Here is a 27,658-nt window from a genome sequence, read left to right as displayed (position 1 = left end):
CAAAATTGTAAAATTTCCACGGGAATGCAGGATTCCATGAGCTGAAACAGCATTGCTGTGTATTTGTCACTTGTCATTCCTATTGAGTCCAACGAACATAAATATGAATCTAACTTGTCATACAATTCTGATATACTACATTTTCCCATTTGATCAGTAACATTTTTAATAATCAGACCTAATAATTCCTGAATATAGAATTCTACCAACAATTCTTCAATGTCAAACTTTTTTCTTAAGCTTTCTATAACTTTTTCATAATTTTGGCAGTTGCAGGGAAGCTGTATACAATACGACGTGGCCTCGTACCGGGTACGGTTGCTTGAATGAGATCTTATTCTCATTTTGAATTTCTTTATCTTCATTTATTTGCCGAAATTGTCAACAAAACGGTAACCAGTCTTTAATTTCACCACCAAATTGTTTTAACTCTATTTTAGGTAATTTCAGTTTCCACTTGTTCGAATTCAGCAGCACGCTGCCAATGTATTGTGTCGTTTGGCAATTGAAGAATAATTCCATTTGTACTCATATTAAATCTAATTTTATTTTGTATTCTTCAACTTTCACCCATTCACTTTCATACTGATCATTTGAAGAAAATTCCGAATTTAATATTTGAGTGTCAAATGCATTAAGTTCAACTGATAAGCATTCTAAAGTAACAAGTTTCGTTTTCACAGGTTTTTCATCAAGAATTTCCTTTTCTAAGTCCTGCAAAATTGCATTAATTGTTTTCATAAAAGATGCTCTGACAGGTTTTCATTTCTCAATTAATGATTCCATTTCAATAAAAATAAATTCAATATTAAAGTCAAAAAAATTAAATTCGATAAAAACAATAAAATTATCTTGACTTATGTTACCAATCACTTCTGTCGTCACCAAAATTGTTTGAGATTTGCAAGAACTAACTGTTCTCCTTTCTTAATAAACTTAAAATAAAATAACTTTACATCTAATATTCTGAAAGTGTCATATATAGGAACTACAACAGACTACAAAAACGATCAGATGGTTGCCACTCTTACAGTGACAAACTATGAAAGAAAGATAACAACTGAGGCTTGGTTTTTAACACCCCTCGAGCTTGCCACATTTCCTTGTTTCAACCATCTTCACCACAGCTGGTGTACTGTGGATGCATCAAGATGTGTGTCAACTGAGGTTTGCCATATGGACCCCCACCTGAACTTCTCAGTCCAATCACCATGCCCCTCGTAAAAACGTCTGTCTGCTGGAACTGCCTTCGTTGATAATAGCCTGGCATTCTTTAAGGCAAGAACAAATTTTCTACAATGATTTTCCTATCAGAAATGGTTGCACGAAAACGGAATTTTCTGCAGGTTCTTTCCCTTATGTCTTCTTCAACATGCACTGGAGAGCTGTGCATTTCACATCATTTGCATAACTTGGTGACATGCATCTACCCTGAAATTTGCATAATTTTCAGGCCACTCCTTCTTGGTGTTGCATTTTCAATGTCAGGTAGTGTATTTATGATCTTGTTTATATTTCAAAATCGAAATAATTCAGAAATCAACAAAAGGAAATGCTAAGACATTTTTAAACATGCCAATGGGAAATAAAATGTTTTACTTCAAATTTTTTTTCATTTAATTTCAGCTTACTATCATTATTTTAATGATACCATGATAAAGGTGTGTTTATTTTTTTTTTTATTGGTGAATTAAAAAGTTAAAATATTATTAAATTGTCAGCTAAGTGATACACAATATAAAAGTATTCTTATTATTAAAAGTATTATCATTATATATCTTGATTAATAGAATTTATTTTTCAAGTAAGGATGAATTAAAATTATAAATTTAATGCCTGCCAAGCATAAAAATGCTAACTAGCTTATTATTTAGCATCTTTATAAAAAAAAACGCAAAATTCGTTAAAAAAACGAATTTTTAGTATAAAATTTTATATAAATTGGTAGGCATGGTAAAAGCAATTCTGAGAAAATATAACCTTTTCTTATTTTAATTTCTTATGTATGTTATACACAGACTAGCATTTTTATTTTTTCAATCTTTACCGAATTTCCTACAGGTGGCTTTGGTCATACATTAAACCAGAAACCTATATTCAATTGGGTCTGTGTAATTGAAGAAATTCAAGCTGCACCATCTTTCTCCATTGATTCAATGCCTCCGCTTGAATGTCCCGGCAGCTGTAGTCAGTACTCAGATTGTGCTTCCTGCCTTCAAAGTCAAGGAGGTGAAGGTGGCTGGCATCAATGTTTTTGGAGTGAAGTGCTTCAGAGTGTTAGTACTTATTACATTTTCTTATATCTCATTCTTTCTTGAATATCTGTAACTGTATTTTTTATTTATTTATTTATTTAAATTTTGTTATAAACTGCTTTTAACAGGGTTGCCACGCTATCTGGAGAACCGGGGAATTTGAAAATTGACCAAAAACTTCAGGGAAAAGTCATGGAATTTAAATATTTTAGTCAAAATCTGGAAAAGTCAGGGAATTTCATATGGCGATTTCTCCCCAAAAAAGAGAGTTTCGCGCTGAAACTCTCTTTTTTAACAAATAACATATAAATTACCAGAGAATTATGGTAGTATAGAAATTAGCACATGTATAAAATGAACAAATCGAAGTTGTCAGTTTGCTATAGGAAAAGTACCTTCAATAGGGAATATGGTCACCTCTAGAAGCAATACAGCGCATACAGTGATGCGTGATGCTTTCAATTATGCGGTCTATCAGTTCCATAGGAAGCGAGAGCCATTGCTCTTGCAAAGCTGTTGCAACCGCTGCAAGGGTCTGAGGGGGCAGACTGAGAGCAGCTAGACATCTCTCTAAATCATCCCAAACGAGCCCTGTGTGGTCTTGAGTTATCGTCCTGTAACAGGAAAGCATCACCTATTGTCCCGGCACATGGGCACACATAAGCATCAAGGATGTCATCTCTATAAACCAGAGCATTCACGATTTCCGTTGGAAAGACATGGAGGTCTGTGCATCCACCCAAAAAGATGCCACCCCAAACACAGACACTGCCTCTTCCATATGTATCTCTTTAACGGATGTTTGACGGATGATAACAGGTTCCAGGTTCTCTCCATATCAAATAACGCCTACTATCGCTTTCTAGACTAAACCTGGATTCATCCGTTAAAGAGAACACAAACATGGACTTTTATTCTCCTCGCAGATGACGTATTCTGAGTGCAGCGCCACTAATTTGCATATTGCAGTTTTACTCAGCTACTCTTACTTGGCAATATATTCAAATCTTACATGGTTTGGCTTATTTTGAGGGAGTTATCGCTATTTTTGTGATTTTTCCTTAATTTATGATAACCAGTGTATATATATATATATATATATACATATATATATATATATATATATATAAGTCATATGTAATTGGAAAATTTTTGTGTTTTCAAGTGGTATCATAATTTACTTCTTAGCACAGCAAATGTGCATTATGCAGATAGACTGGAATTTTCTTAAATCACACCTGGAAAAGTCAGGGAATTTCATTTTCCTGTTTGAGTGGCAACCCTGTTTTAAGTAAAATACATGATATTTAACAAAAATCTCAATAAAGAAATATAAATTGCTGATTTGCTGAGATGTGTCAACGTTAATAAGCAAAGCTTTCTTGTTTTGGTAATTTCTTTTATCCTCAGTATGAGGGGGTTTTTTGGGGGGGGGCAGGACTGACTGCAACATAAGTTTCTGTTTTGCTGTTTGCATTGTCAAAGGATTGTTAGCTTTCGATTTGAAAAGTATTTATGGATTACATTCATTACAGAACAAATTCTGTTTCTAAAGTTTATCATATTACGTACTGTTACGAATTTGTTATTTAAAAAAATTTTGTTAGTTCAATTATAAATTAAATGGTTTTATTTCTCGCGCAGTGCAGCGCGTGACGAATATTAAAAGAAAGCTAAGCCGGAAAAATTAAAAATACAAGAGCGCGTGCGTTAAATAAATAAATATCTCTTTTTGATTTCGAGAAAGTACTGAAAAATTCTAGCGCGTGATTTTAAAATCTTATAAAAGGAGGAAAACATCTCAGTTTGTAGTAGTTGCTTAGTTTGTTGTTGTTTAGAAAACTGCCGTTGTTAATTATAGCGAATTCGTGGATTAGCGTTCTTTAGCTGTTTTGAATTACGTTCTATTGTACATTTAAGTAGTTAAAAGATAACTACTGTGAGATATTGTGATACTGCATGATAATTTGAGAAAATTTAAGCATTTCTGTTGTGATAATAATAAATTTTTGTTCATTTTTCATCGGACTTGTGCATTCATTTCATAACGAACCCGTACGCACGCAACAATTTTTGGTGTCAGGAGTGGGGTTTGAATGCCAATAACAAGAGGGATGGAAGAACAATTGAGACAGCTCATTACTGCTTTTGCTGCTTTCCAAGAAAAGATGGAAGCTGGCCAAATATCTTTTAAAGAAGAAATGAAATTGGGCCAGGAATCCCTCAAGGAAGAAATGAAAACGGCACAGGAACAAATGAAGTTGGGCCAGGAATCCGTTAAAGGAGAAATGAAATTGGGCCAGGAATCCGTTAAGGAAGAGATGAAATCTCTTAAAAATGAGATGAAAGCAGGTCAGGACAAAATGAAAAGAGAAATTATCTGCGTAATAGAAAATAAATTTGAGGCTATGGAAGGCAGAATAGACGCGGTTGAAACTAAAGTTGGACAAATAGAAGAAAGAGTTTCTTCAGTAAAAGAACAAGTAGAAGAAAGAATTTCTTCTGTAAAAGAACATATAGAAGAGAGAGTTTCTGCCGTCGAACAACAAATTGATGATAGGGTTTTTGCTGCCGTTGCCAAAGAAGTTGACAGCCTAAAGAAGTGCATAGCGACGGTAGGAAACAATTCTGAAGGTTTCAAATTTTTATCGATGCCTGCTCGTTCTGTTCTGAAATTATCTACATATGATGGGAAGACCTCCTGGCAGGTGTATAGGACACAATTTTCTATCGTTGCGGATGCGAATGGATGGGATTCCCAAGCTAAGGCCTGTCATCTCGCCGCTTCTCTGAGACCAGACGCAGCGGATATCCTGCAGACGCTTCCCGAAAATCAAAGGCTAGATTTCGAAGCTCTATCCGGCGCTTTGGAGCTGCGCTTCGTCGAGAAGTGTTTAAAAGACTACAGCAGGCTCCAATTAAAATCTCGTCAACAGAAGCCTACCGAAACACTTCAGGAGCTCGCCACGGATGTTGAAAGGCTGTCCCATCTTGCCTTTTCGGAATGCCCGACAGAAACAAGGGAAATCCTGTCCTTGCAATACTTTATCGACGGCATCCAGGATACTGAAATACAGAAAGCTCTACGAATGGCGGATGTAAAAGATTTAAAAAGCGCTCTAGTATACGCCATGAAATTCGAGGCAGCCCAGCAAGCCACTCGTAGAGATCGCTACCCAGTTAGAGCTGTGCGAGTCCATGAGCCAGTGGATCAACTGATGGCTCGTTTAGATGATTTATCCAGACAAGTCGATGCTTTGATACGGAGTAGCAGGGAAAACAAAGTGGCTGTAAGATGTTGGAGATGCGGTTCTGAAGGTCACCTACGACGGCATTGCAGAACACCCCAGGGCACGGATAATAAAACGGATGAGTTGACAAGACCAGTGAATGCTTTAAGACGGAATAGTGGTGAAACAAAACCGACCCTAAAGTGCTGGAATTGCGGTGTTGAAGGCCACCTACGAAGGAACTGCAGAACTCCCCAGAGCACAGAAAAAAAGGCATACGATTTAAACAGACAATTAAATGCCACGGCAAGGAAAAGGACTGACAAGAAACCAAAGTGCTGGAACTGTGGAGCTGAAGGCCATGTACGAAAGAATTGCAGAACACCCCAGGGTACGAAAATTGAGACAATTTCTGAGCAACGACGCAGGAAACAAATTAATGACCATATCAAGGAACGGAGGTTGCCAGATAATGAAAAACCCTGCTTTAAAGCGCTTAAGATCTCTATAGTGAGTGGCAACAATAACGGACTGTCCATCAATGGGAATATCGATGGAGTTCCTTGCAATATGATCATTGACACAGGAGCTAATGTTACCATCATTAGGAAAGATTTAGCTGAACAGTTTAAAGATAAACTTATTTGGACGCCATCCTGTGTTACCCTTCAGACTGCGTCTGGTGACAAGATCGACATAACTGGGAAGTTAAACGTAAACATCACGTTTGGAAGTGCCGCCTACCATCACACGGCATATGTGGCGGATATTACAGATCCATGCATACTCGGATTGGACTTTTTAAGGAAATACAATTTTTCCTTAGATTTCAAAAACAATAAGCTGCTTTCAGCATCTGATGGCATGACTATCCATCCTCAAAAGGGATCCTTGCCTGGAAATGTCGACGCCTTGTCCAAAATATCGAGCTCGGGAAGCTGCCGAAATCATACCAGGGTCGAAAAAAAACTCAAGACTACCAGCTATTCTCCATCCCAGAAGCTCTTCGGTCGAGACCTTCGTCTGCCTTGTGACCGCCTGTTTAGTCGCCCTACGGATGCGCCTTCATCGCCTGAGGAACACATCCAAGATGCCCAGGCCCGGTTTGAGGGGATGCACCGTTCTGCACAAAAGCGAGTCAACTTGGCGACGGAGAAAATGAAGATCAGATGCGACACAAGAGCTACTAGACAGAGATCCAACAAAGGAGACAAGGTGTGGTTGTGGAACCCAATTCAACGAAAAGGACTGAGTCCTAAATTACAGTCACCTTCGGATGGTCCATATACAGTGCTGAACACGAATGACGTCGTGGTTCGGATCCGTGAGTCTTCGAACTCTTACGACAGGTTAGCTTATTACTATGGCCATAGTACGTAATGTAAATAATTGTAAATATTATCAGACCATGGTCCTTTTTGTTTATAAATGTGTATTGAGTATTTGATTTGTATTTAGTATTTGATTTGCATTTAGTATTTGTTTTGTATTTAGTATTTGATAGCATTTGATTTGTTTAAGTTAGTTATTGCATTTATTGTTTATATTGTTTGATATTGTAATGTAATGTTTATGCCTCAGTTGCATTTATGCCACAGTTGTAAGTTAAGCTTCTTGTCCAGGGATTGTACTGCCCGGGACGTGCAGTCCTTGGGAAGGGGGCAGTGTTACGAATTTGGTATTTAAAAAGCTAATGTTAGTTCAATTATAAATTAAATGGTTTTATTTCTCGCGCAGTGCAGCGCGTGACGAATATTAAAAGAAAGCTAAGCCGGAAAAATTAAAAATACAAGAGCGCGTGCGTTAAATAAATAAATATCTCTTTTTGATTTCGAGAAAGTACTGGAAAATTCTAGCGCGTGATTTTAAAATCTTATAAAAGGAGGAAAACATCTCAGTTTGTAGTAGTTGCTTAGTTTGTTGTTGTTTAGAAAACTGCCGTTGTTGATTATAGCGAATTCGCGGATTAGCGTTCTTTAGCTGTTTTGAATTACGTTCTATTGTACATTTAAGTAGTTAAAAGATAACTACTGTGAGATATTGTGATACTGCATGATAATTTGAGAAAATTTAAGCATTTCTGTTGTGATAATAATAAATTTTTGTTCATTTTTCATCGGACTTGTGCATTCATTTCATAACGAACCCGTACGCACGCAACAATACAAATATAGGATATATTTTCTCCAATCCTGCATCAATAATCCTTCATCTGTTAGACTTAGTACCTTGCCTCATGTAAAAATTTCAGCTTTATCAAAATTGCTATTGAATTCTAAAATTTTTGGCAAAACGCTTTTGGCAAAATTTCTTTTATCCTCAGTATGAGGGGTTTTTTTCGGGGGGGGGGGGGGGGGCGCAGGACTGAAACTTTAGAAACATTTGGTGTGTTATGATTGGATGAACAATTAATGGATCAAAAATTGAAGAAATGCTTTTAGATAAGGTATATGAAAGTTGACTAGAATAAGTTTTTAGGCAAATAAGTTTACCTGACAAAATCTACTAAATTCTATGCATTTTATCCATCAAAGCAGCACAGAATGGCTGGATAATTATGTAAACTATACAAAAAATGGCTACCACAAAAATATAAATTTTTGTAACTATGACAGATAAATGTGCGAGGTCATATTACTCAAATACTTCGTTTAGTAATCTGAGATTAATCATACACTTGGAGCAAAACACCTAGTGAAGTTACCCTGGATGTCCTAGGAGAACTTAATTAAAAATTTTTTGACAAATCGTAGAAATTGTCTGTGTGTATTTTTTGTTGACTATTTTGTTACTTGTTAGTGCATGATTGTAAAAGCATAGACGATATATTTTTAAATTCAAAAACTTATTGCATTGGCCAAAAATTAGTTTTTTTTTTTTTTATATATATATATATATATATATATATATATATATATATATATATATTTATATATATATATATATATATATATATATATATATATACTTGCTGTATTTTTACAGTTAAAAAAATGTCCTTGAAACAAAGAAAAAAATGAAAAGTTGGGGATGAGAATGCAAGTTTTAATGAAAAATGAAGATTGGATTATTTTTTCACTCTTGTAAAAGAGTGCTCCTTGCCTTTTATGCTCAGATTCAGTATTCATGTTAAAAGAGCATAATGCTGAATGGTATTATAAGATCAAAAATGACACAATTAATAAAACATGCAAAACCAAATACAGAAAGATAAAGTGAATGAACTGGAGAATAGCTTAAAACAACATGAGAAGAAACATAACACAATTAACCCAGCATTAATCATACAAGAAAAACGAATGGGATTACTGGCGCCGTGTATGACATACCCAGGGCAGTTTCTTCCTGTCTTTTACCATTAAATCTGCACGAAATATAAAAGACCAAAAACAGGGAAGAGAAAACATTGTTTTAAACATATATTACAAATTTTCCCTTTAATTTGCACATTTCCGGCAAATGCATGCCATATTTTCCATGCATACATGTTTTTCACATTTTTCACAGACAAACTTAGTTTTTCTGTCTTTTTGGCCTCACATTCAGCACATCTTTTATATGTTGTCTTTACTTTCTTAGCAGGAGGTGCATTGGCCTCATTCTTGCCCAGTTTTACTTTTAGGCTTTGTGGCGGCATTACTAATTATTAATCTTATTTTCTTATAATCTTCTATCAGTTGAAATATCAGTATTTTTAGAAATGAATGTCATGTTCGATGCCCAATAGGTGGTCTCTTTGTTGATAACAAAATTATCCGTGCATTTATTGTAGCAAAGTTCAACATGCAATAAAGTAGTTGTTTCTTTCTGAAACCAAAAAGGGAGGAGTAAACTTCTCTTTTACTTGTGTTCAAAAATGTTGGAAGAATTTCTTTTTTATTTTTCCTCAAACTTCCAACAACTGTTATTATTATTATTTTTTTTTTTTTTTTTTTTTTCAAAAGTTCTTGAGAAAGTGGATAAGATGTTTACCAATTGTCCAGTGTTAAATTCCTTCCTGAGTTGTAAAGAGGTTCCATTATTCTTTTTACCTCACTACTGGGAGAGTTATCCACTTGAAATGGACCTTTTGGCTGCTGGTTCACATAAATTTCTAATTTCCAAGTGTAGAAAACTGGAATTGACCAGCGCAAAAATTTTGATTCTGTATTTGGGTGGTTTTTTGACCTGTATTGCCGAAATTCAGCATCGATCTCTGAAAGGTTCCAGTTTTTCATCTATTGTGACATATTCTCCCATGTTGTACGATCTTATTATCCTTTCCTATAAAATAATCACTTTCATTTGAATCAGAAAGATTGCTCTCTAAATCAGATTCTATTTCAGTCGAAGATTCATGTTCACTGTAAGTTTCTTCATCATCAGCCTCTTACTCTTACTTACTTATTACCAGAAAACTACCTTCCTCAACTCTCTTCACCCGAAGAAATAGTATCAAGTAAATTTCTTAAATGTCGCATTTCTTCATCATAACTTGGAAACAGGCCATAATGATAGAATGAGTTCAATGCGTATACCAGTACTCAGAATTGTAATAAAAATGCTCATGCTGAGTGTGACATACCCTGGAATGGCGATTTCAGGATATCTATATTTAGAACTCTTTCGCCTTTCAGGGTTATGACCTTGGGGGCAGCTACAAGAAGAATCATTCATTTTTAAAAAAAGAAACAGCGAAAAAAGGGAGGGGGGTATGACGTGCCCAGCACGATCAAACCCGGGATAATGAAACATCCAAGACCAAATGCAGAAAGATGAAGTGAATGAATTGGAGAAAAGCTTAAAACAATGTATAAACCTTGAAAGGTTTTCATTAGATTTTGCTGAGGAAGCTACTTATATTGTTAGTTAAGCTTATAAAAAAAAATAATAAATAAAAGTATATGCTGATGGAGAGATGATTAACTACTCTCCTGTTGTCCCCATGCACCACATGGGCATTGCTTTAGAGCCTTTACTTATTTGGCTGTATATTGTATGGGCAATGTCATTTCTTTGTTGCTTTTAATTGTTTTGCCCATATCTTTTTTATTTTTAATATCAAAAGAGTCATATAGAATGGCAGTTGAAATCCACTAAATGGTAGTTGGTAAAGTCTAATTGTTCTAGTCCAAATGGGTCAAAAGCATGAACTTGTTTCACATCTTTTGCATGACTTGGTGAATTTTTATAGTTAAATGCTTAGCTTTTTACATGTATTTTACTGGTGATTTAATAACTTTATTCATGTACTAATAGTTATTTTTTTTTTTACCATAAACTAATATGGCTGATTCAGAATGTATGCAGCTAATTTCTTGTGATTTGGAATCAGAATCTATAATGCATGTAAATGAATGTGCACAAAACAGTGCTGTGTGTTTCGCTGAAGAAAAATAACAACAGCAAAAGAGTGAGAAGAGAGACCCGATATTTTTATCTAGATTGTGATGCTAGACTGTGTCTTTCACCTTATTTTAAGATATATCATACTAAATCAGATCTTAAGAAGAAAAAAAAAGCTTGGTAAATGTAATTGTTGTAATTGAATATAAGTGTAAAATAATCCTATTTTGTATGTATGTGCTATAAATGTAACTTCTCTTTTAGGTGTTAATTTAGGAAAAAAAAGACAACTCCCAGGGAAAAGGTTATTTTATTTGCAATAGAAAAGTTGTTCTAAATGTTCGCATATATTGCAAGTGTTAATTATGAAAACATTTTCCTACTTACAAATGCAAAATGAATGAAAAATGTGAATTTTTTTGATCAAATTTGGGAAAAAATGAAACTGTTAAGTAGTTAAGGAATGTTTGATGTTGCAGAAATAGCTTTTCCTGATTAAAAAAAGACATTATTTCCCAAATTAATTTTTCAAAATTCATTATTGCCAGAATTTATAGATCTGTCCAAAAGCATTGCTGCACTTTAGATGAACGCATTGAAAAATTTGAATGGTGTTTCTTGGCACTTGATAGGAACTCTGACATCAATAACAAATCAGAATTAATGACATTCATAAAAGGAATCAATTCCAGTTTTTTAATATAACTGAAGAATTGGGTTCATTAATGCCAATAACATGATCTACAATACGTAAAGACCTGTATAATTAACTAAAATCGTTGTTGAAGAACTTATCTGTTCCATTGTCAGGATATCAACCAATGAACAATGGTAAGCATGAATGTAAAATTGTGAGAATGGTATTTAATGGTATTAAAAACTTGGGAGGGAGAAAAATATTTGTTAATCGTTGCATAATTAACAAACAGAATCTTTGTTCCAAAAATTCAAATATGCTGAATGTCACCTTTCTTGCAATAAAACTTATTAATTTTCTGAAATCTTGAGCATTGAATCACTGCCAGTTTAAAGAATTTTTAAAAGATTTAAAAATGAATATAGTGACCTAATTTATAACTCAGAAGTATGTTAGTTGAATAGAAGTGCTAAGCTAAAAAGAGTATACATCTTAAAAATTTAAATTCAGTTGTTTGTGGAAATGTAAGAAGTTCCATTTTCTAATTCACCAATAAAAAATGAATGTGTGACGATTAGGGAACTTCGAAGAAAAACCCAGATTATACAGAATATGTTTGATCAAATGAAGGCTTTTCAAGCAAACTCGAAATTTGGAACAAATATTCAAATGACACGTTATTTTTTCCTTAAAAAAGAGAAACTTCTTCAGAATCACAAAAATATGCCCAGCAAATACAGAAAAAAATAACCTACTTTAAATCACGATATGAAATAGTTAAATCAGAAAAAAAAAAAAAAACATTCTTAAATTTTAATATAGGCATGGAAATAGCTCTTGATGAATTTCAAATGTAATTGGTAGATTTACGAAACAATACTGATTTGAGAAATAAATTTCAGAATATAGACATCCAAACAAAATTACATGATTTTAAAAAAATATCCATGATAGTCACACGTGCAATGCAAATCGTGACACTTTTTGGAAACATGTATGCTTGCGAGCAATTATTTTCTGCAATGAAAATAAGTAAAAGTAAGGCAATTAGTATTGATCAAGACTAAATGATGTATGATTGGAAAGTTAAGTGCTGTCTCATTTATTTCTGCAAGTGTAGACCAGTTGGGTGTAAAGAAATAATGCAAAACTTCTCATTGATATTTGTTTAAGAATTATCTTTTGCTGCTTTTTTAATAGTATTTCTATTATATACTTTATTTGTGTTATTTTTGAAAGGTTATTTTGTTAATAAAGAGAAAATTTGTGTATATCATCTAATGTCGATATTTTAATACATTTTGTTCATCTGGTCCACATAAAATTTTTTAATTTGTATTTATAGCAGTATAGTTATTTTAATATATTTATTATCACTTTTGTAATTATCACCAAGTGAACATTTTACCAGAATTACCATTCGAAAAGTAACTGAATAAACAGTTTTATGAGGCGCAAAATTCAGTTTGTGATTCAGTTTTTGAATGCGGCAGGAAATCTTTGTGAGTTGTGTCAAATTTATAACAAAGTTATAAATCTAAAATAATAAGTAAATGAAAAAGTAAGGCAGTGCTGTCCAGAGTTTAGGAAAGGCAGTATACTTGTTCATGATAAAAAGAGTCAAATGAATCATCTTGTCAAACAAAATGAATGTAAAAATTTGAGAAAACTCCTGCTCCATGATTAGTATTCTTTCATAGCTTTCAAGAAATGTTATGCATTGTACAGATTGACAAATTTCCAGAAATTCGATGCAGTTCAATTGTACTTAATCAGGCTACCATAAAGTATACATTATAAAAATCATAATTAAAGTTTATGGTTCTTTCATCAAAAAAAAAAAAAGAGAGAGAGAGATAGCTTCTAGATTTATATTTTTTAAATGCTAAAAGATAGAAAAATAAAAATGGTTCTTTCCTAAAGTATGACTGGTGGTGAAATATTGATTCTTTATATAAATGTTGAGACAACATGAAAGAAATACTTTTTCTTTTTCTTCTTTTATATATATATATATATATATATATATATATAGCTAGTAATTTTTACAACTTCTTTTACCTAAAAATTGGCTTAGTTCTCAGTGTTGAAGAGAATTAAGCAATTTAAATTGATAAATGAAAAAAACACTCCTGATTAATTGAACTGAGATGTAGCAAGGTTATATGTATTGATTAAGAAAAGACATTTTCCTCCTACAAAATTGCTTATAAAAAATTATAACTTGCAGGTGAGAAAAAATAGTGATACAGAAAAACAAAAGACATATTCAGGTTTTTAAATTAGAAATAAATAATTTTTTTAAATAACTAAATGGTCTCTATTGCTGAAACATACAACACATTTACATTTTAATGTGTTATTTGATCTGGAATGAATATTACCTCTTCTTTCAGTGTATGTCTCCAACTTTTGAATTGCTGAAATGTGAAGATGGGTCTTGTGGACCTGTGTTACATGGTAATGAATCAGTTTGCCCAGTTCCCTGTTGGCAGCATTTCCAGGCATCACATTGCTTGTCACAGGCAAATTGTGGTTGGTGTGCATTTTCCGGGCCTGTAGTGGATGGACGAGGTCTGTGCATGGAGGGTGGAATTATGGGACCTATAGGGGGAATATGTCGAGAGAATCAAGTTCTCCTCCTTGGTCTTCCTTTACCAAGTATGCTGTTTAATTTCTCATGAAGCTATAATTTATGTTTGAAATGCTTTTTTTTTTTCACCCTTTTTTTATGTATTAAGTTTGATAATATTAATATTACATGTAAAAGTTGAAATTCGAAACTTTACTTTTTCACTAATTATGTTTTTGACAAATTATATTTTCTAACTATATAATTTTTTTTATAATCTGAGATAACCTTTGTTAAATAGAATGTTTGTGCATATTATCGGAAATGCCAAAATTCTTTCTCACTCTTCTGATGTTTCTATAAAACATAATTAACTTTCTATCAATATTTTGAAAACACTTCAGATTCAAGAAATGTTTAAGAAAACAGAATCTTATTCATCTGGTAGAAGTTTAAGGTTTTAACTTTCAATCAATATGCAGTTTATTTAGCATGCAAAAGGGGGCTTTTTAGGCATTAAGATTCTTTTGTTGGGTTGAAACATAAGAAATAGCTTTTTTTTTTTTTTTTTTTTTTTTTTTTTTTTTTTTTTTTTTTAAATTTAAAAAGTTTTATTTTAACAAAACAAAAAACAATAAAGTAGTCAATAATATCCGAGTTTTTGAATTTTCCCCATAAACCCAAGATGTTGAATACAGTCATTTGGCTACAGCCCATTCGTTTATATAATTCTCAAGTGGTTTGACATGTGTTTTTGTGCAGAAGTTGATTCAAACACTCTTCATCAAACTCATTTAGTCGTCCGGAATGAGCAGTGTCTTCAAGGTCAAAATTTCCATTTTTGAATTTGGCAAACCAATTTCTTGCAGTTTGTTCAGGCAATGCACCTTCTCCATACACTTCACAAATCTCTCAGGCAACTTCTGCAGCACTGGCGCCTCAATTAAACAGAAAAAGAAGAAGGTGTCGAAAATACCTATTTTTGTTGCCTTGATATTCCATTTTAATGTTCTAAAAAATATCAAAAATTAGCTTAGACCAAAAAAAAAAAATCAAATACACCATGTTGTAGAGGGAAAGATTCTCTTTCGAATAAAACAGAACATTATGCCAATGCATTTTATTTTTGCCGTGTAATTTTAAACACAACATAAATGACCATTACTTATGTTTCAATCCAGTATTACTATGTGAAGGGTAATTTTATTAATGACAAATGTTTCCCATTTCTAGGTCAAACTTTTAAATGGTTTCAGTTGTCTGAAGGTCCCCCAACTTGGACATATTTATCAAAACCTCCTGAAAATGAATGTAAAAATGGGCATCATAATTGTGATGATGCTCATGAAGTATGTGTAGATACACCAGATGGATTTGAATGCCCTTGTAAACCTGGATATAGAATGAAAGGGTGAGAAATTTTTAAATTATTATTATTTTATATTTTTATTTTATGTTAATGTATCTCTCTTAGGTTTCAGATCTAAGTCATAATTTTCCGCATTTCAGTTCTTACTTAAAAGTAATTAAGTGACTTTAGTATTTGGGAAATTTGTAATGTTTAAGGTTTTATATGACTGATCGAACTTCCTGTACTACCATTAGAGGCTTAACAGGTAGTTAACAGGCTTAGTGGTGCTATTTAATTAAAGAAACATTGAAATCTAAAACAAGGCCAAAATAGGCCTATAAACAGCAGGGCAACCACCATACTACCTGAAATAACTTGTAAGTAGAATAAACAACTAAAATATGAACTTAAAGTCTAGAAGCTGATGAGATTTACCTGCTACACCAACAAGTAAACACATTATTATGTACTTTGTAAAACAAAATATAACACCTGTTACTTACATGCATAAAAATATCTTACATATACAAAGAAATAAAATAGCAGAATATCATCAAACCGTAATTTTTCTTAAAACAGAGAAATTTTTAAACACAATCAATATATAAATTCGTTTCATTTATAGATATATATTTTATAAAATTTGACAATTTCAATTTAGTCACTGTATTTTTACTTAGATCCTTTAGAGTATTAAATTTAGCAATATTTGAAATAAATCTTAGAGCAATATTTTTTATAGAAGAGCATCTAAATAATGTGCTAAAGATTGACATTACTCAAGCCACAAAAACAGGTGCAATTTTTAATCAAAAACCTATTATAATAAAATGGGAAAGATTTTATATAAAGAAATCGTGCTGTAAGATAAAATTTTTCTTCTTGTTGCGCGAAAAATTAACTGCTGCATCTTGACCTTAGTAACTGAAAGAAATCTTAAGAAAAGGTATTGACATGAATTCAAACTCAATCATAGTATTGTGATGATTTAGTAGTTTCTTTTCCCCTCTTCATATTTTATTATCATATTATATTTTTTATATTCCATGAACTAAGCTTTTTATTTTATCAAAGAAATTTATTATTTTTTGTTAAGAATAAAAATCTTCTTAAATTCAAATAAAAATAGAAACGTGAGAATACATTGTTGCCAATCTATAATGAATGAGATCTTTTATCTTTAATATTATAAAAATGTATTGTTTATCAGCATAAGAAAATGATTCATGTAAATAATTATTATCTATACATTTCTTAAAATGTTTCTGCAATTTATAGCATAAATGTGATAAATGAGTACATTTTTATAACCCTGTCATATACCACTTATAAAATTTATGATTCTTTCGTACACTATGATTTGCATTCAAAATAAAATCAAGGACAACAGGGTTCGTAGCTGTCCCTTGCAAGTGCTTATAAGTCCTTATATTTGAAAATAAAGTTTAAAACCCCTTATATGTGCTTATTTTTTTCCTAAAGCAGACCTTTTTGTTTTTAGTGTTTTTTTTTTTTTTTTACCGAACGTACATTTTTTTCCCGTATCAAAGCCGAAACTAAATAAACAACTTTTCTTACTTATGTGGAATGTCAGATGGTGAATCCTAATCCCAGAAATAGCTTTCTGCCCCTTTCTCTGCATTAACATAACATGCATGTCACTCTATTGGTCAAAGAATTGCGAAAGCGGTAGAAAATTCCGATACATTCCGTGTTTTTTGCTCCCACCCAATACTACACATGTTTGAATTTCTATCAAGATTTTAATAATTTACGTTCTCGTTCCGCATGGTGAGTTCATATTCGCGTTTATTATGATCAGACTTGGATTTTGGATCATATCTTTACTGCTGGCTTTAGCTACTAGGAGCTCTTACCAGTATATTATCATTATACAATAGGCCATAAAGTTAAAAATTTAAGAGGTGTATTTAAAAGTACACTGCGCCCAAAGGCGAGATCAATAAATGAGATAATTCATAAAATACGTTTTGCTAAATTGCATATCATAGCATATCATGGGTGATTATATCAATGGCGGCGAGAGGCGAAATGAAAGTCAAAGCTTCTGGGTGAGTTTAGAAGAACAGAAACACGTGACCAACGTCCGACATTAAGATTGGTCGAGGAGTCAGAGTTTGAAAAATGATGTTTTATGTAGTTTTTGGAAATAAATAAAGTTCGAACATAGTAAAAGCAACATCTATCTGTGAATTTAAGAGTTCTATGTCTTTTGAAACACTTGAAAATCATCTAAACTTGCGATATAATCATTAAATGAATAGGAAACTGTAAAATGCGAAAATGAGGTCATGTGGATCAGTAGGGCTAATGAGTGAGAGTAAGCACTTGGTGATGATCACGAACTTTGATTTTAAAACACACAATACGAAATAGTAAAAATAAAAAGTAAAAGTAAAAATCTTGGTTAAATAAGTAGTAAAACGAAGAATTCATTGATGAAAAATAAAGTCCTAACTTTGCAAAGTTCATCTTTCTTGAATAGTAACTGAAGAGTAATAGTAAAATAAAAATATTTTTACAATATATACACTACCACCACTTAGAATTGTGGTGGATTGTTTGAGGTCTTTTCACTACGTGCTCAATAGTAGGGTCATAGTCTGTAAGCGATTTAATGGCTTTATAGGGAGAATTTCTTATATCTTCAAAGAAGTTGTGTGCAGAAATTAGGATTTGGTCATGAATTGGGTTGATATCCATGTCTTTGTGAATTTGAGAATTACAAACCAGGGTGCCTTCACTATGCTACATAAGATTTTGTTTTGAGGAACATTTAATTTTTGTCTGTCTATTTTTCGGGCAGTAGCCCAGGCTGGAACTGCATAGAGGATTATTGAACGAATAAGTGAGATGTAGATATTTTTCTTGGTATGGAGGTTTAACTTAGAGTTTCTTCCAATTAATGAATAGAGAGCAATGAAAGCAGCGTTAGCCTTATTTGTAACATATTGAATATGATCTCTGAAATTTAGTTTTTTGTCAATATAGACACCTAAGTACTTATAGGAGTTGGCAACAGGAATATCTTGGTTATTGAGTCGGATATTTATATTATATTCACTGGGATATTTTTCCTGTATCTGCGGAAGAGAACTACACAGCATTTATCAGTATTTAGTTTGATTTTCCAGTCTTAACAAAATTTGTTAATAATGTTGACTTGGAGCTGAAGTTTCTCTAAAGCATTATTTGGACTTCGTGAACTGGTGAGGATGACTGTGTCGTCGGCATATTTGAGTATATTAGAATGAAAAGGTAGAGGCATATCATTTACGAATATTGTAAAATGCTTCAGTCCTAAAACACTGCCCTGAGCTACTCCACTGTAAATTACTTTTTTTGAAGAGATTGCTTCACCACAGCTTACTTGAAAAGTACGATGTTTAAAATAAGAATGCATAAGCTTGATAAAGCTGTTTGGTAAAGGAAAGTTCGATATCTTATGAAATAAGCCAGCATGCCACACTCGATCGAAAGCTCTTTCGAAATCGAGGAAGCATGCTGTTCCTTTTTTTTTTTTTTTTTTTTTTTTTTTTTTTTGTAAATTCTTGGGCAATAAATTCAACTAAATTTAATATTTGATGTGTGATACTGTGGCCTTTGCGGAATCCAAATTGATGCTTGTCTATTAGATTAAGGCGTTCTAGATGATTGGTGAGACTGATGCGTCTGTAATTTTTTGCTAGCTGTGGATCTTTTCTTGGTTTCGGGATGGTAACAATGATCGAGTGTTTCCACTGCAATGGAAAGTAGCTGAGTCTAATACAAGCATTAAAAATTTTTGTAATTAAGACTATGCATATTCTAGGTAAAGCTTGCAATGCTTCATTAGAAATCATGTCATATCCTTTAGCTTTGCACTTCTTTAATTTTTTAATAATTTGCCGAACTTCGTTTGGAGATGTAGGCGTAAAAAAATTAATGCTAGGACTGTTGAGGATGCTATTGACAGAGTAGTTAATATATTTTTCGTGATCAAAATTATTATTTTCATGTTGTTTAAAAATATTTTCTAATTCTTTTGCATGAATTTCAGCAATGGAGTCTTCGGAGTGGTGAAATTTGCCCATGTGATACAGGGGGTGAATTTGATTGGGTGAAACATTTCTGAGCGATTTAGCTACTTTCCAAACTGAGTTTGGGTAAAGATCCATGTTTTCTAGGAAATTATCCCACGAATTTGATCGATGGGTGGCGGTGTCTTCTTTTATTTTTCTGTTTAAATAATTAGTATGACATTTTTCAGTAGGATTGCGAGTAAGATGCCTTCTTTTTCTATTTCTTTCTTGTGTAAGGGATTTAATTTCTTCTGGGATGCCATAGGGATTTTTATTCTTGACTGTATAGGTAGCATTATTGATAGCGTTTTGAATTTTGGAGTTTAATCTGGCGATTTCCAGCTCAATATCACAGTCATAACGAAGTGTGGTTCTGCTGTTTACAGAATTTAGCTGTTCGGTAACCATATACCAATTAACTTTTGTATGAGCTTTAGGGAGGGGGGGATAAAATCCATTGAAATTGAAGCCTATAGGGAGATGGTCAGATGAAAGTTCTGGGAGAACATCAAGATTAGGAATATTAGGAAGGTTTTTCATCAAAACTATATCTAAAATATCTCCGAGTCCGTTGTGTGTATAGTGCATTGGGTGATTGGGAGCAATGAGATTGATGTTACGATTGTGGATGAAGTTGTTTAAATTTTCTCCATTTCTGTTTGTGACACTACTGTTCCAAGAGGAATGATTAGCATTTAAATCACCTGCTATTAAGGTGGGGTAGTTATTTTCAGTAAGTAGTTTCAGATTATTGAGATCAAAAGTGCTTGAGGGGGGATTGTAGACTGAGATAAAAAGAAAAGGTTCTCTAAAACCACTATAGATAAGTACTGCAGCATTTTCTATAGTACAAGAAGGGTTTAAATCATATTTGGCTGTTTTGAAATGGTTTTTAATGAGAATTGCATTTCCTCCTCTTCTTTTATGTCTTCTGTCTTTTCTGTAGATGCGGTAGCCTTGTATTTTAAATTTGTCGCAAGAGCGGAGATGCGTTTCATTTGCTAGCATAACATCAATGTTATGTCTAGTAAGAAAATTTGAAATTTCCACTTGTTGGTATCTGATGCCATTTGCATTATAGTAACAAATCTTTAAGAAGCTATTTGTAGCTGAGATAAAATTTATTTGACTATGAATTTGATTAAAATTCATAGTTTAGTTTGAGAAATATTTGAAGGCCGCCATACCGACCTCTAGTTTGTCAAATATTGTTTTTGCTGTTTTAAATTTCTGGAAGAATTCTTTAACTTGTGTGAGTTGAATTTTTATCCAGTTAAAAAGCCAAGTGGGTTTGAGTTTGTGTCTTCTGTTTTATTACTGTTTTCACTTTCCTTTGAAGTATTCCATGCATTTTTTTATTTGTTCTCAGGGAGTAAAGGAAAATCTTTTTTGTTAAATTTAAATTGTTCTTTTTTCTTTTCTTCTTTTAAAGCTTTAAATTCTTCGATTTGCTTCTGAACATTATAAGGATGTTTACTGCAACCTTTGAAGGAAGAAACATGATTTTGCCCAGAGAGGGCACAAACAGGGGGTTTGTTGTCATTTTTTGTTTGTTTACAAGTGAATGTTTTATGAGGCTCTGCACATTTTAAACAGCGAGGTTTATAGTGACATTTGTCCCGTGTGTGCCCGTACCTTTGGCACTTATGGCACTGCATGTGTCCAGGGCGAGCTTTAAAAGGCTCAATAAAGACATCCAGACATCTGAGTTTTTTTAGGTCATATATTCTTTTACCTTCTTTATTTCTAGTACATTCTGCTATAAAAACAGGAAGATGAACTTGCTTTCCTTCAATAATGTGAATTACTTGTGAAATTTTTTTAATTGTAATACCTTCTTAGGCAATTTCTTTTTTGATTAGTTCCATATTAGCTGTTTTTGGAAGTTTTTTAATTATTGCCTTGATAGGCTTTTCACTGTTGAGTTTAAAAGTGTGAAAAGGAATATGTAGTTTAGTTAGGTATTCAGTAACTGTGCGTAGTGATCTGAGTCATAAACTCTTATGGTCAGTGTACCTCCACTTAGGTTTCTACGATATTTTTTGAGGAATGTGTCCTGCTTTTTTGTTGGGTGTAATAAATTCACCTTCCTCTGCTTCCATATTGTCTTCAGGGTTTAGTTCCTCAAATTTATTTTTTTGAGCTGGTTCTTCTATTTCGGAATTTGATACTCTTATGAGTTATTCTAGGGGTTATGTATCCTTCTTTATCTATTGTGGTTTTCTTTTTGATTCTAGATTTTTGACTAGCAGTAATATTAGATTGAATTATTTAGGGTTTCTTTTTGTTTCATTTCATTAATGTATAATTCTAAGATTTGTATATCCTTTTCCATAGCATTGGCATGAGCTAAGTGAACTTCAGTTGCATTATTTGGATTAAATGAATTTTGATAAGCATGAAACTCAGAAAGCATAAGTTGCTTAAGTTTTTCTAAGTTATCGCTGGTAACTTCCAGATTTCTGTGATTACACACAGATTTGATACAGTTTTCGATCTCCTCCATGTCCATGATATGCATGAATCCTAACTTTTAATGTAATGTCTAAAAGAATAATGAAAACATACTTATCATGAACATCAAGAAGAGACGACAGCATCTCAGGATCAGCTTCATCAGTGAGAGCAATGTCTTTTTTCCTTACTTCACAAAATCGCAGGAATAAAGCAATGCCATACACAGAAAGAACAATTTCAACAGCAACACCTCATGCCAGCACTTCCAACTCTCGTCTGCATTATGATCGGTATGCTTATATCTTTATATATATAAGCGGCTAAAGTGTGTGTCGCCGATAGTTTATTGTTGCCACTCGGAAATTAACATTTCCGCAGTTTTTAATTAATGTCTCTGCCGATTAAAGTCGTACGAAGATGAGAACGGTATCGATGGATTCGGAGAATTTTTTTGGAATCCGAGGATACGCGTCTCGAATTTCAACTTGGCGCAGTTCCATAGATATTCGAGAAAAAAGAATTTGGCACATAGCCAAATCCCTGTAATAGGGAAAACCAAAGAAAGAAAGTGGAAAATGTAGGGGAAAATTAGTTTTTAATTAATATCTCGGCTAATTAAAGTCCCAAGAAGATGCGAATGGTGAAAATGCCACGGACCTGCGGAATCCAACAATGTACTTCACTAAGCCCAGAAGCCAGCCGTTTCAGAGGAGATGGCGTTACTTCACCCCATATATATATATATATATATATATGCGGCTTAAGTGTCTGTTTGTAACTGATAGTTTATTGGTTGCTTGCGTAACTGTACTAGTCAATGGAATGAAGTTGCCACGGCACAGGTTGGCCATTTGAATTCAGATGTAGACAATTTCCTGTAAAACTTGCCTTTGCTATGACCATCCATAAGTCTCAGGGCCAAACACTTAAGCGTGTTGGCATTTTTTTACCTGAGCCTGCATTTGAACATGGTCAAGTTTATGTTGCCTGTTCAAGAGTTGACGAAAGAACGGACGTAAAATTAAAAATAATGGATGGTCTTCTGCAAGGCGAGTTTAAAAATGATGGAAAGATCTACACAAGAAATGTTATGTACAAAGAGATCTTTGACATGTGAATTAACATTTCATTATTTAAATCACCTTTATTGAATGAGTTAGCGGTGGCTCTTAAGAAATATACTGCCAGTGGTTTCCTTCATTGCACTCTACTTTAAGCAAGTAGGGAAACCCCATGGGGCAGTAAGCAAAGGGGCATCATCGCCACCTGCCCTGGGTAATTCAGTTTAAAATAGCAGACACCTTTTCACAAATCATTAATAGTCAAATATTTTTTTTTTTTTTTTCCCCAATGCATTATACAGTACGGAAGTTGGGGGGTTCTTCCCTTTCTCCGCAAAATCTCGAATATTGAAACTATTATAGTTCGCTGCAAAACAACCAACGGACCTTTTTTGGGGGGGGTGTCACTTTCCCATCTGTATTGAATAGGACTAAAAGTTCTGCGGTGTACCAACCCAAGCAAAGAATGATTCTATTCCAGAAATTTAACGCAGTCTGTTCAAAATTAGAATGTCAAGCACCCCAGATTGGTAAATCTCTTTATTAATCAATATGAGTACAGCAGGGATATCGCATGGAACGCAAAGTGCCCTGCTCAATGATAAATATGCCACATAGGCGCATGACAGTGCAAACCGGAGGAAGCAAAGGGGCGTTTTCCTTTATTTAATTATTTATTCTCTAAATACCGGCAGCTGTTGATTCCAATTGCGTAATATCACATGCAGAAGAATTAAGGCACACGTATTGTGCAATAACGTTTGCGATATTTCACAGAGATAAAAGAGTCTTACTGTGCTTGCTAAGCAGATGCAGATTAATTTTCAGTTCCATTGGACTATTTTTTGTATGATGCACATATCGAAATGTCAAGAGCATTATTTAGCTGAAAAATCTAAAGAATGGCTACAACCTACTCCCCCTTTCCACTTTTACCAGTTATGCTCGACTATTCGGAATTTTCAGATATTCGGCAATTTCCGAGTATGCAGGTTAGTTAAGCTTTTACTGTTAAAGGATGACTGCATGAAGAAATTTCCCCATCTTCTGATTTCAGAAAAGCTCCTTTTTTTTTTGCTTATTTTTACTTCAATTACTTTGCCTGCAATATCTGTTAATGAAAACTGTTATACAATGAAAATTTAGAAAATGTTCAGAATTTTGATTTAAGTTATTTAAATATTAATAAAATTGGAAACATAAATTGTATTTGTTTTAGGTGCCAAACGAATATAATAAATATGGTTTATTTTTATTTATTTTCTCTATTTTGAACAGAAATTTCGTCATTAAATCTTGTAATATGATTTAGTTCTGCATAATTTTTTTTCTCTCATTGTGAACTAGTTCTGTGAATTGAACTGTTATTTAAAATTTAAAAAAAAGAATATAATTGTTTTCCATGGTTGAGTAATGCTCATTCTCTCTTAATTAATACTGAATTTCTCATATTTTAAATTACAAGTCTAATTTTTCTTTTAAAATCATGCAGTTGTGTATAATGTAATTAGACAGATGCTTATTTTTTTTCCCTAAAATGTTCTTGAAAAGTGCTTATAGGTGCTTATTTTTTTAACTAACATGTCGCTACGAACTCTGGACAACAATGGAATTTTATAATGACATATACAGATTATATTTCTTCCTCTAGTCTCTCCCACTTACTCTTTGCCCATTTTTTGCTCGTCTGTATGATCCACACAATCATTTATCTTGACATGGGCAGATTATTGGAAATTTGTTATAAAATAATTATATTTTATTTAATATTTATTTTAATTATATTTTGGCAGTAATTGAGATTTAAATGAACTTTGCTTCTTACAAAACTAATGCATCTGTATATTATTTTTATAGGAAATTTGCTTCTTTTAAGAGATAATGTGTTCTTGTCCATAGGCAGAGCGTAAAATGTATAAAATGTATTGTGCAGATATTAAATTGGAAAGTATTTGTAATAATGGAAGTTGTATTTCTTTTCACTCATTCTTACACTTCAAGAAATCATTTCCTATGCAGAACAATGTACCAATTCTTGAAATAGAGCTTCAATATTTTGGGTTATAAAGGAAATAATTTACATGATTCATTGTAACGTTCAAATGATTTGGCTAATTTATTGGTAAGAAATCATCTTAAATTGCCTATGAATTACCTAAATTATTATGTTATGTAGTTAACACAGCTATCAAATACTTCTCGGTACACTTAGTTTGACAAATTCAGAATTGCTTCAGAACTAAATAATTGTTCTGTTTTTAATCTTAGCTGATTTTAATACAATAGGAATACATGTAATTCTCAAAAAATAATATTTTAATTTCTTAGCGGTCTAACAATTTTTGTTTTAAAATAAATGTTTATATATATCCACACACACCAAAAGGCCATTACATTATGACCATCCTGTTAATAACATGTAGGACCACCTTTAGCCCTCAAAACTGCCAACACACAGTGTGGCATTGATTCCACAAGGTGCTGATATGTAGTCTAAGGTATCTGGTACCAAGCGCTCACTAACTAGTCCTGCAATTTCCGCACATTGCGAGGGGGTAGCGTGGCAGCACGAATTTGGTGAATGGGACGATGGGACCAATAATACTTTATTGGATTAATGTCAGGTGAATTTGGAGGCCAAGATATGAGTTGAAAGTCACTGGAATGTTCTTTGAACCACTCCCTGATGATTCGACCCTTATGACATGGTGCATTATCCTGTTGGTAAACACAATTCCTCACCGGAAATACTGTTGTCATGATGGGTGAACCTGGTCTGCAATGATGTCCATATAGCGCACAGATGTCAGGGATTGTTCTGTGGAGATTATGGGTCCTAATGTGTTCCATGAAAACATTGCCCACACCATAATACCCCAAGGCATTGGCTTCTCTCTGTCCAGTTGTGCATCCAGGAGCCTGAGTTTCATTTGGAAATCAGTGTATTAGCACATGCTTGTCAATGTGATTCATCAGACCATGCAACTTTCTTCCATTCTTCTAATGTCCAATTCTGATATTTCTTGCCCCATTGCAGACTCAGCTGGCAATGACGTACCGTCAGTGCATTTGACATGCTTCAGCCTCTGGCTGCATAGGCCCATGCACAGTAATGTACGCTGCACAGTGTGTTGAGAAATACTGTCTGGGTCACCATTGTTTTAACCGGGGGTGATTTCAGCTGCTGTAGCTAATCGGTCACAGCGAATAATGTGTAATCTCTGCTCTCCTCTGGAATCAATGTGGCATCGACGACACGTTGCCAGCAACGTGTCGTTTTACCATCCATACACCATTTTTGGTATCGCTCACAACAACTGCATGTGGACAGCCCACTAACCGCACCAGTTCTGATATTGATGTTCCCAGTTGCCGAGCCATAGTGATTTTTGACCTGTATCGAAATTTGATAAGACAGCTGCTTTTTCCATTACGTCACTAATCATGCTATGTTTAGAAAGACAGTGCATTTATATACTCCATCAGCCGTGCATGCACAGTGGTTTTGTTCCTAGCAAGCCCATTGTTATAGATGGAGGGTGGTCATAATGCAGTGTTTCTTTGGTGTATATATATTGAAGATAATGAACTGCATTTATGTAATGATATCAGTGAGTGCTGAAATATTTTATCTTATTACAGTAAAAACTTGAGAAATGTGAATGTGGGATGTATGAAAATTCTAGGTAGATGAATATATTAAAAAAAAAAAAAGGGGGGGGGATAGAAAGAAAAGGGAGCAATTCACATGAGAAAAGCCAAATGAATTGAAGAAATTTCTAATCTAAAATTATCAACTTCAATATCAAAACCTTGCATTTAAAATTATGTAATAATTCAGAAAATAAGATGCATTTCAGATATGAAAGCTGATATATTTCATAGGCCTTAAATATATGAAAATGAAATATTTTATCTGATTATAGTCTTGTCAACTGTGAAAATGCTGCCAAACTTGCACCAATCATCTGGTATAAGATTAAGGAAACAGAAACTCTCATCTGAAACATAATCTCCCAACTCTTTAAGTTAGATGTATAGCATATAAAAATCTGTTCATGTGGTTTTGCACCTTACATAGTCATTGTTTATCTGTTTTTAACCCCCTGAGTGGCACAGGATTTTAGATCCATCATGAAGACCAGTATTTCAACAGCATTTATTAATTTAGTTTGTATAATTACTTATTTCAGTCTGCATTTTCATAAACTAACATTCATTAAGATGATATTTACATTATTATAGAAAGTAAGAAAGCAAAATATCTTAAATTATTATAAGCTAATATATACCAAGTAGCAAAACTTCTGATGACTGGATAAACCCAATCATAACGCTCAGAGGGTTAAATAAAGTCACATACCATTCCCATTCCTGCACACTTTTTCTTGATGCCAGAGTCCCATAACTTTGAAAATACTTCACTGCATGCTATTCTATACAGGATAAGTCCCAAATTCTAATCCCCCCCCCAAAAAAAATGTGAGGAAAAAAGAGATAAATAGTAATTAACTTACAGCCTTTACAAAAACTAAACTGGCTTATTAAGAATTTATTGGGCTTATATAAAACCTAAATATAGATTGTATTGTGATGTCATGCTTATTTGCTTAATCACACTAATTGGCAACAATACCTTATATGTACTTTTTATTGGCTTTGGAAGTTTCTCATTTGCTTAATTTTTA

General features: G+C 33.3%; 1 protein-coding gene across 1 annotated transcript in view; it reads left to right on the top strand.

Annotated features, from left to right (window-relative positions):
- Window positions 1-27,658, top strand: part of Megf8 (multiple EGF like domains 8) — a 251,267-nt gene that overhangs the window by 184,322 nt on the left and 39,287 nt on the right. The window contains exons 28-30 of the mRNA XM_085820327.1: window positions 2,062-2,276; window positions 13,844-14,108; window positions 15,253-15,430. Of these exons, the coding sequence (XP_085676453.1) occupies window positions 2,062-2,276; window positions 13,844-14,108; window positions 15,253-15,430 (658 nt within the window). The remainder of the gene's footprint in view (window positions 1-2,061; window positions 2,277-13,843; window positions 14,109-15,252; window positions 15,431-27,658) is intronic.

Source organism: Stegodyphus dumicola, chromosome 7 (assembly GCF_044657685.1).
Source record: "Stegodyphus dumicola isolate Sdum_Otavi_A_Nest chromosome 7, ASM4465768v1".
Classification (NCBI taxonomy): domain Eukaryota; kingdom Metazoa; phylum Arthropoda; class Arachnida; order Araneae; family Eresidae; genus Stegodyphus; species Stegodyphus dumicola.
Note: the sequence above shows the minus strand (reverse complement) of the source record. Positions and strands in the feature narration are given on the sequence as shown.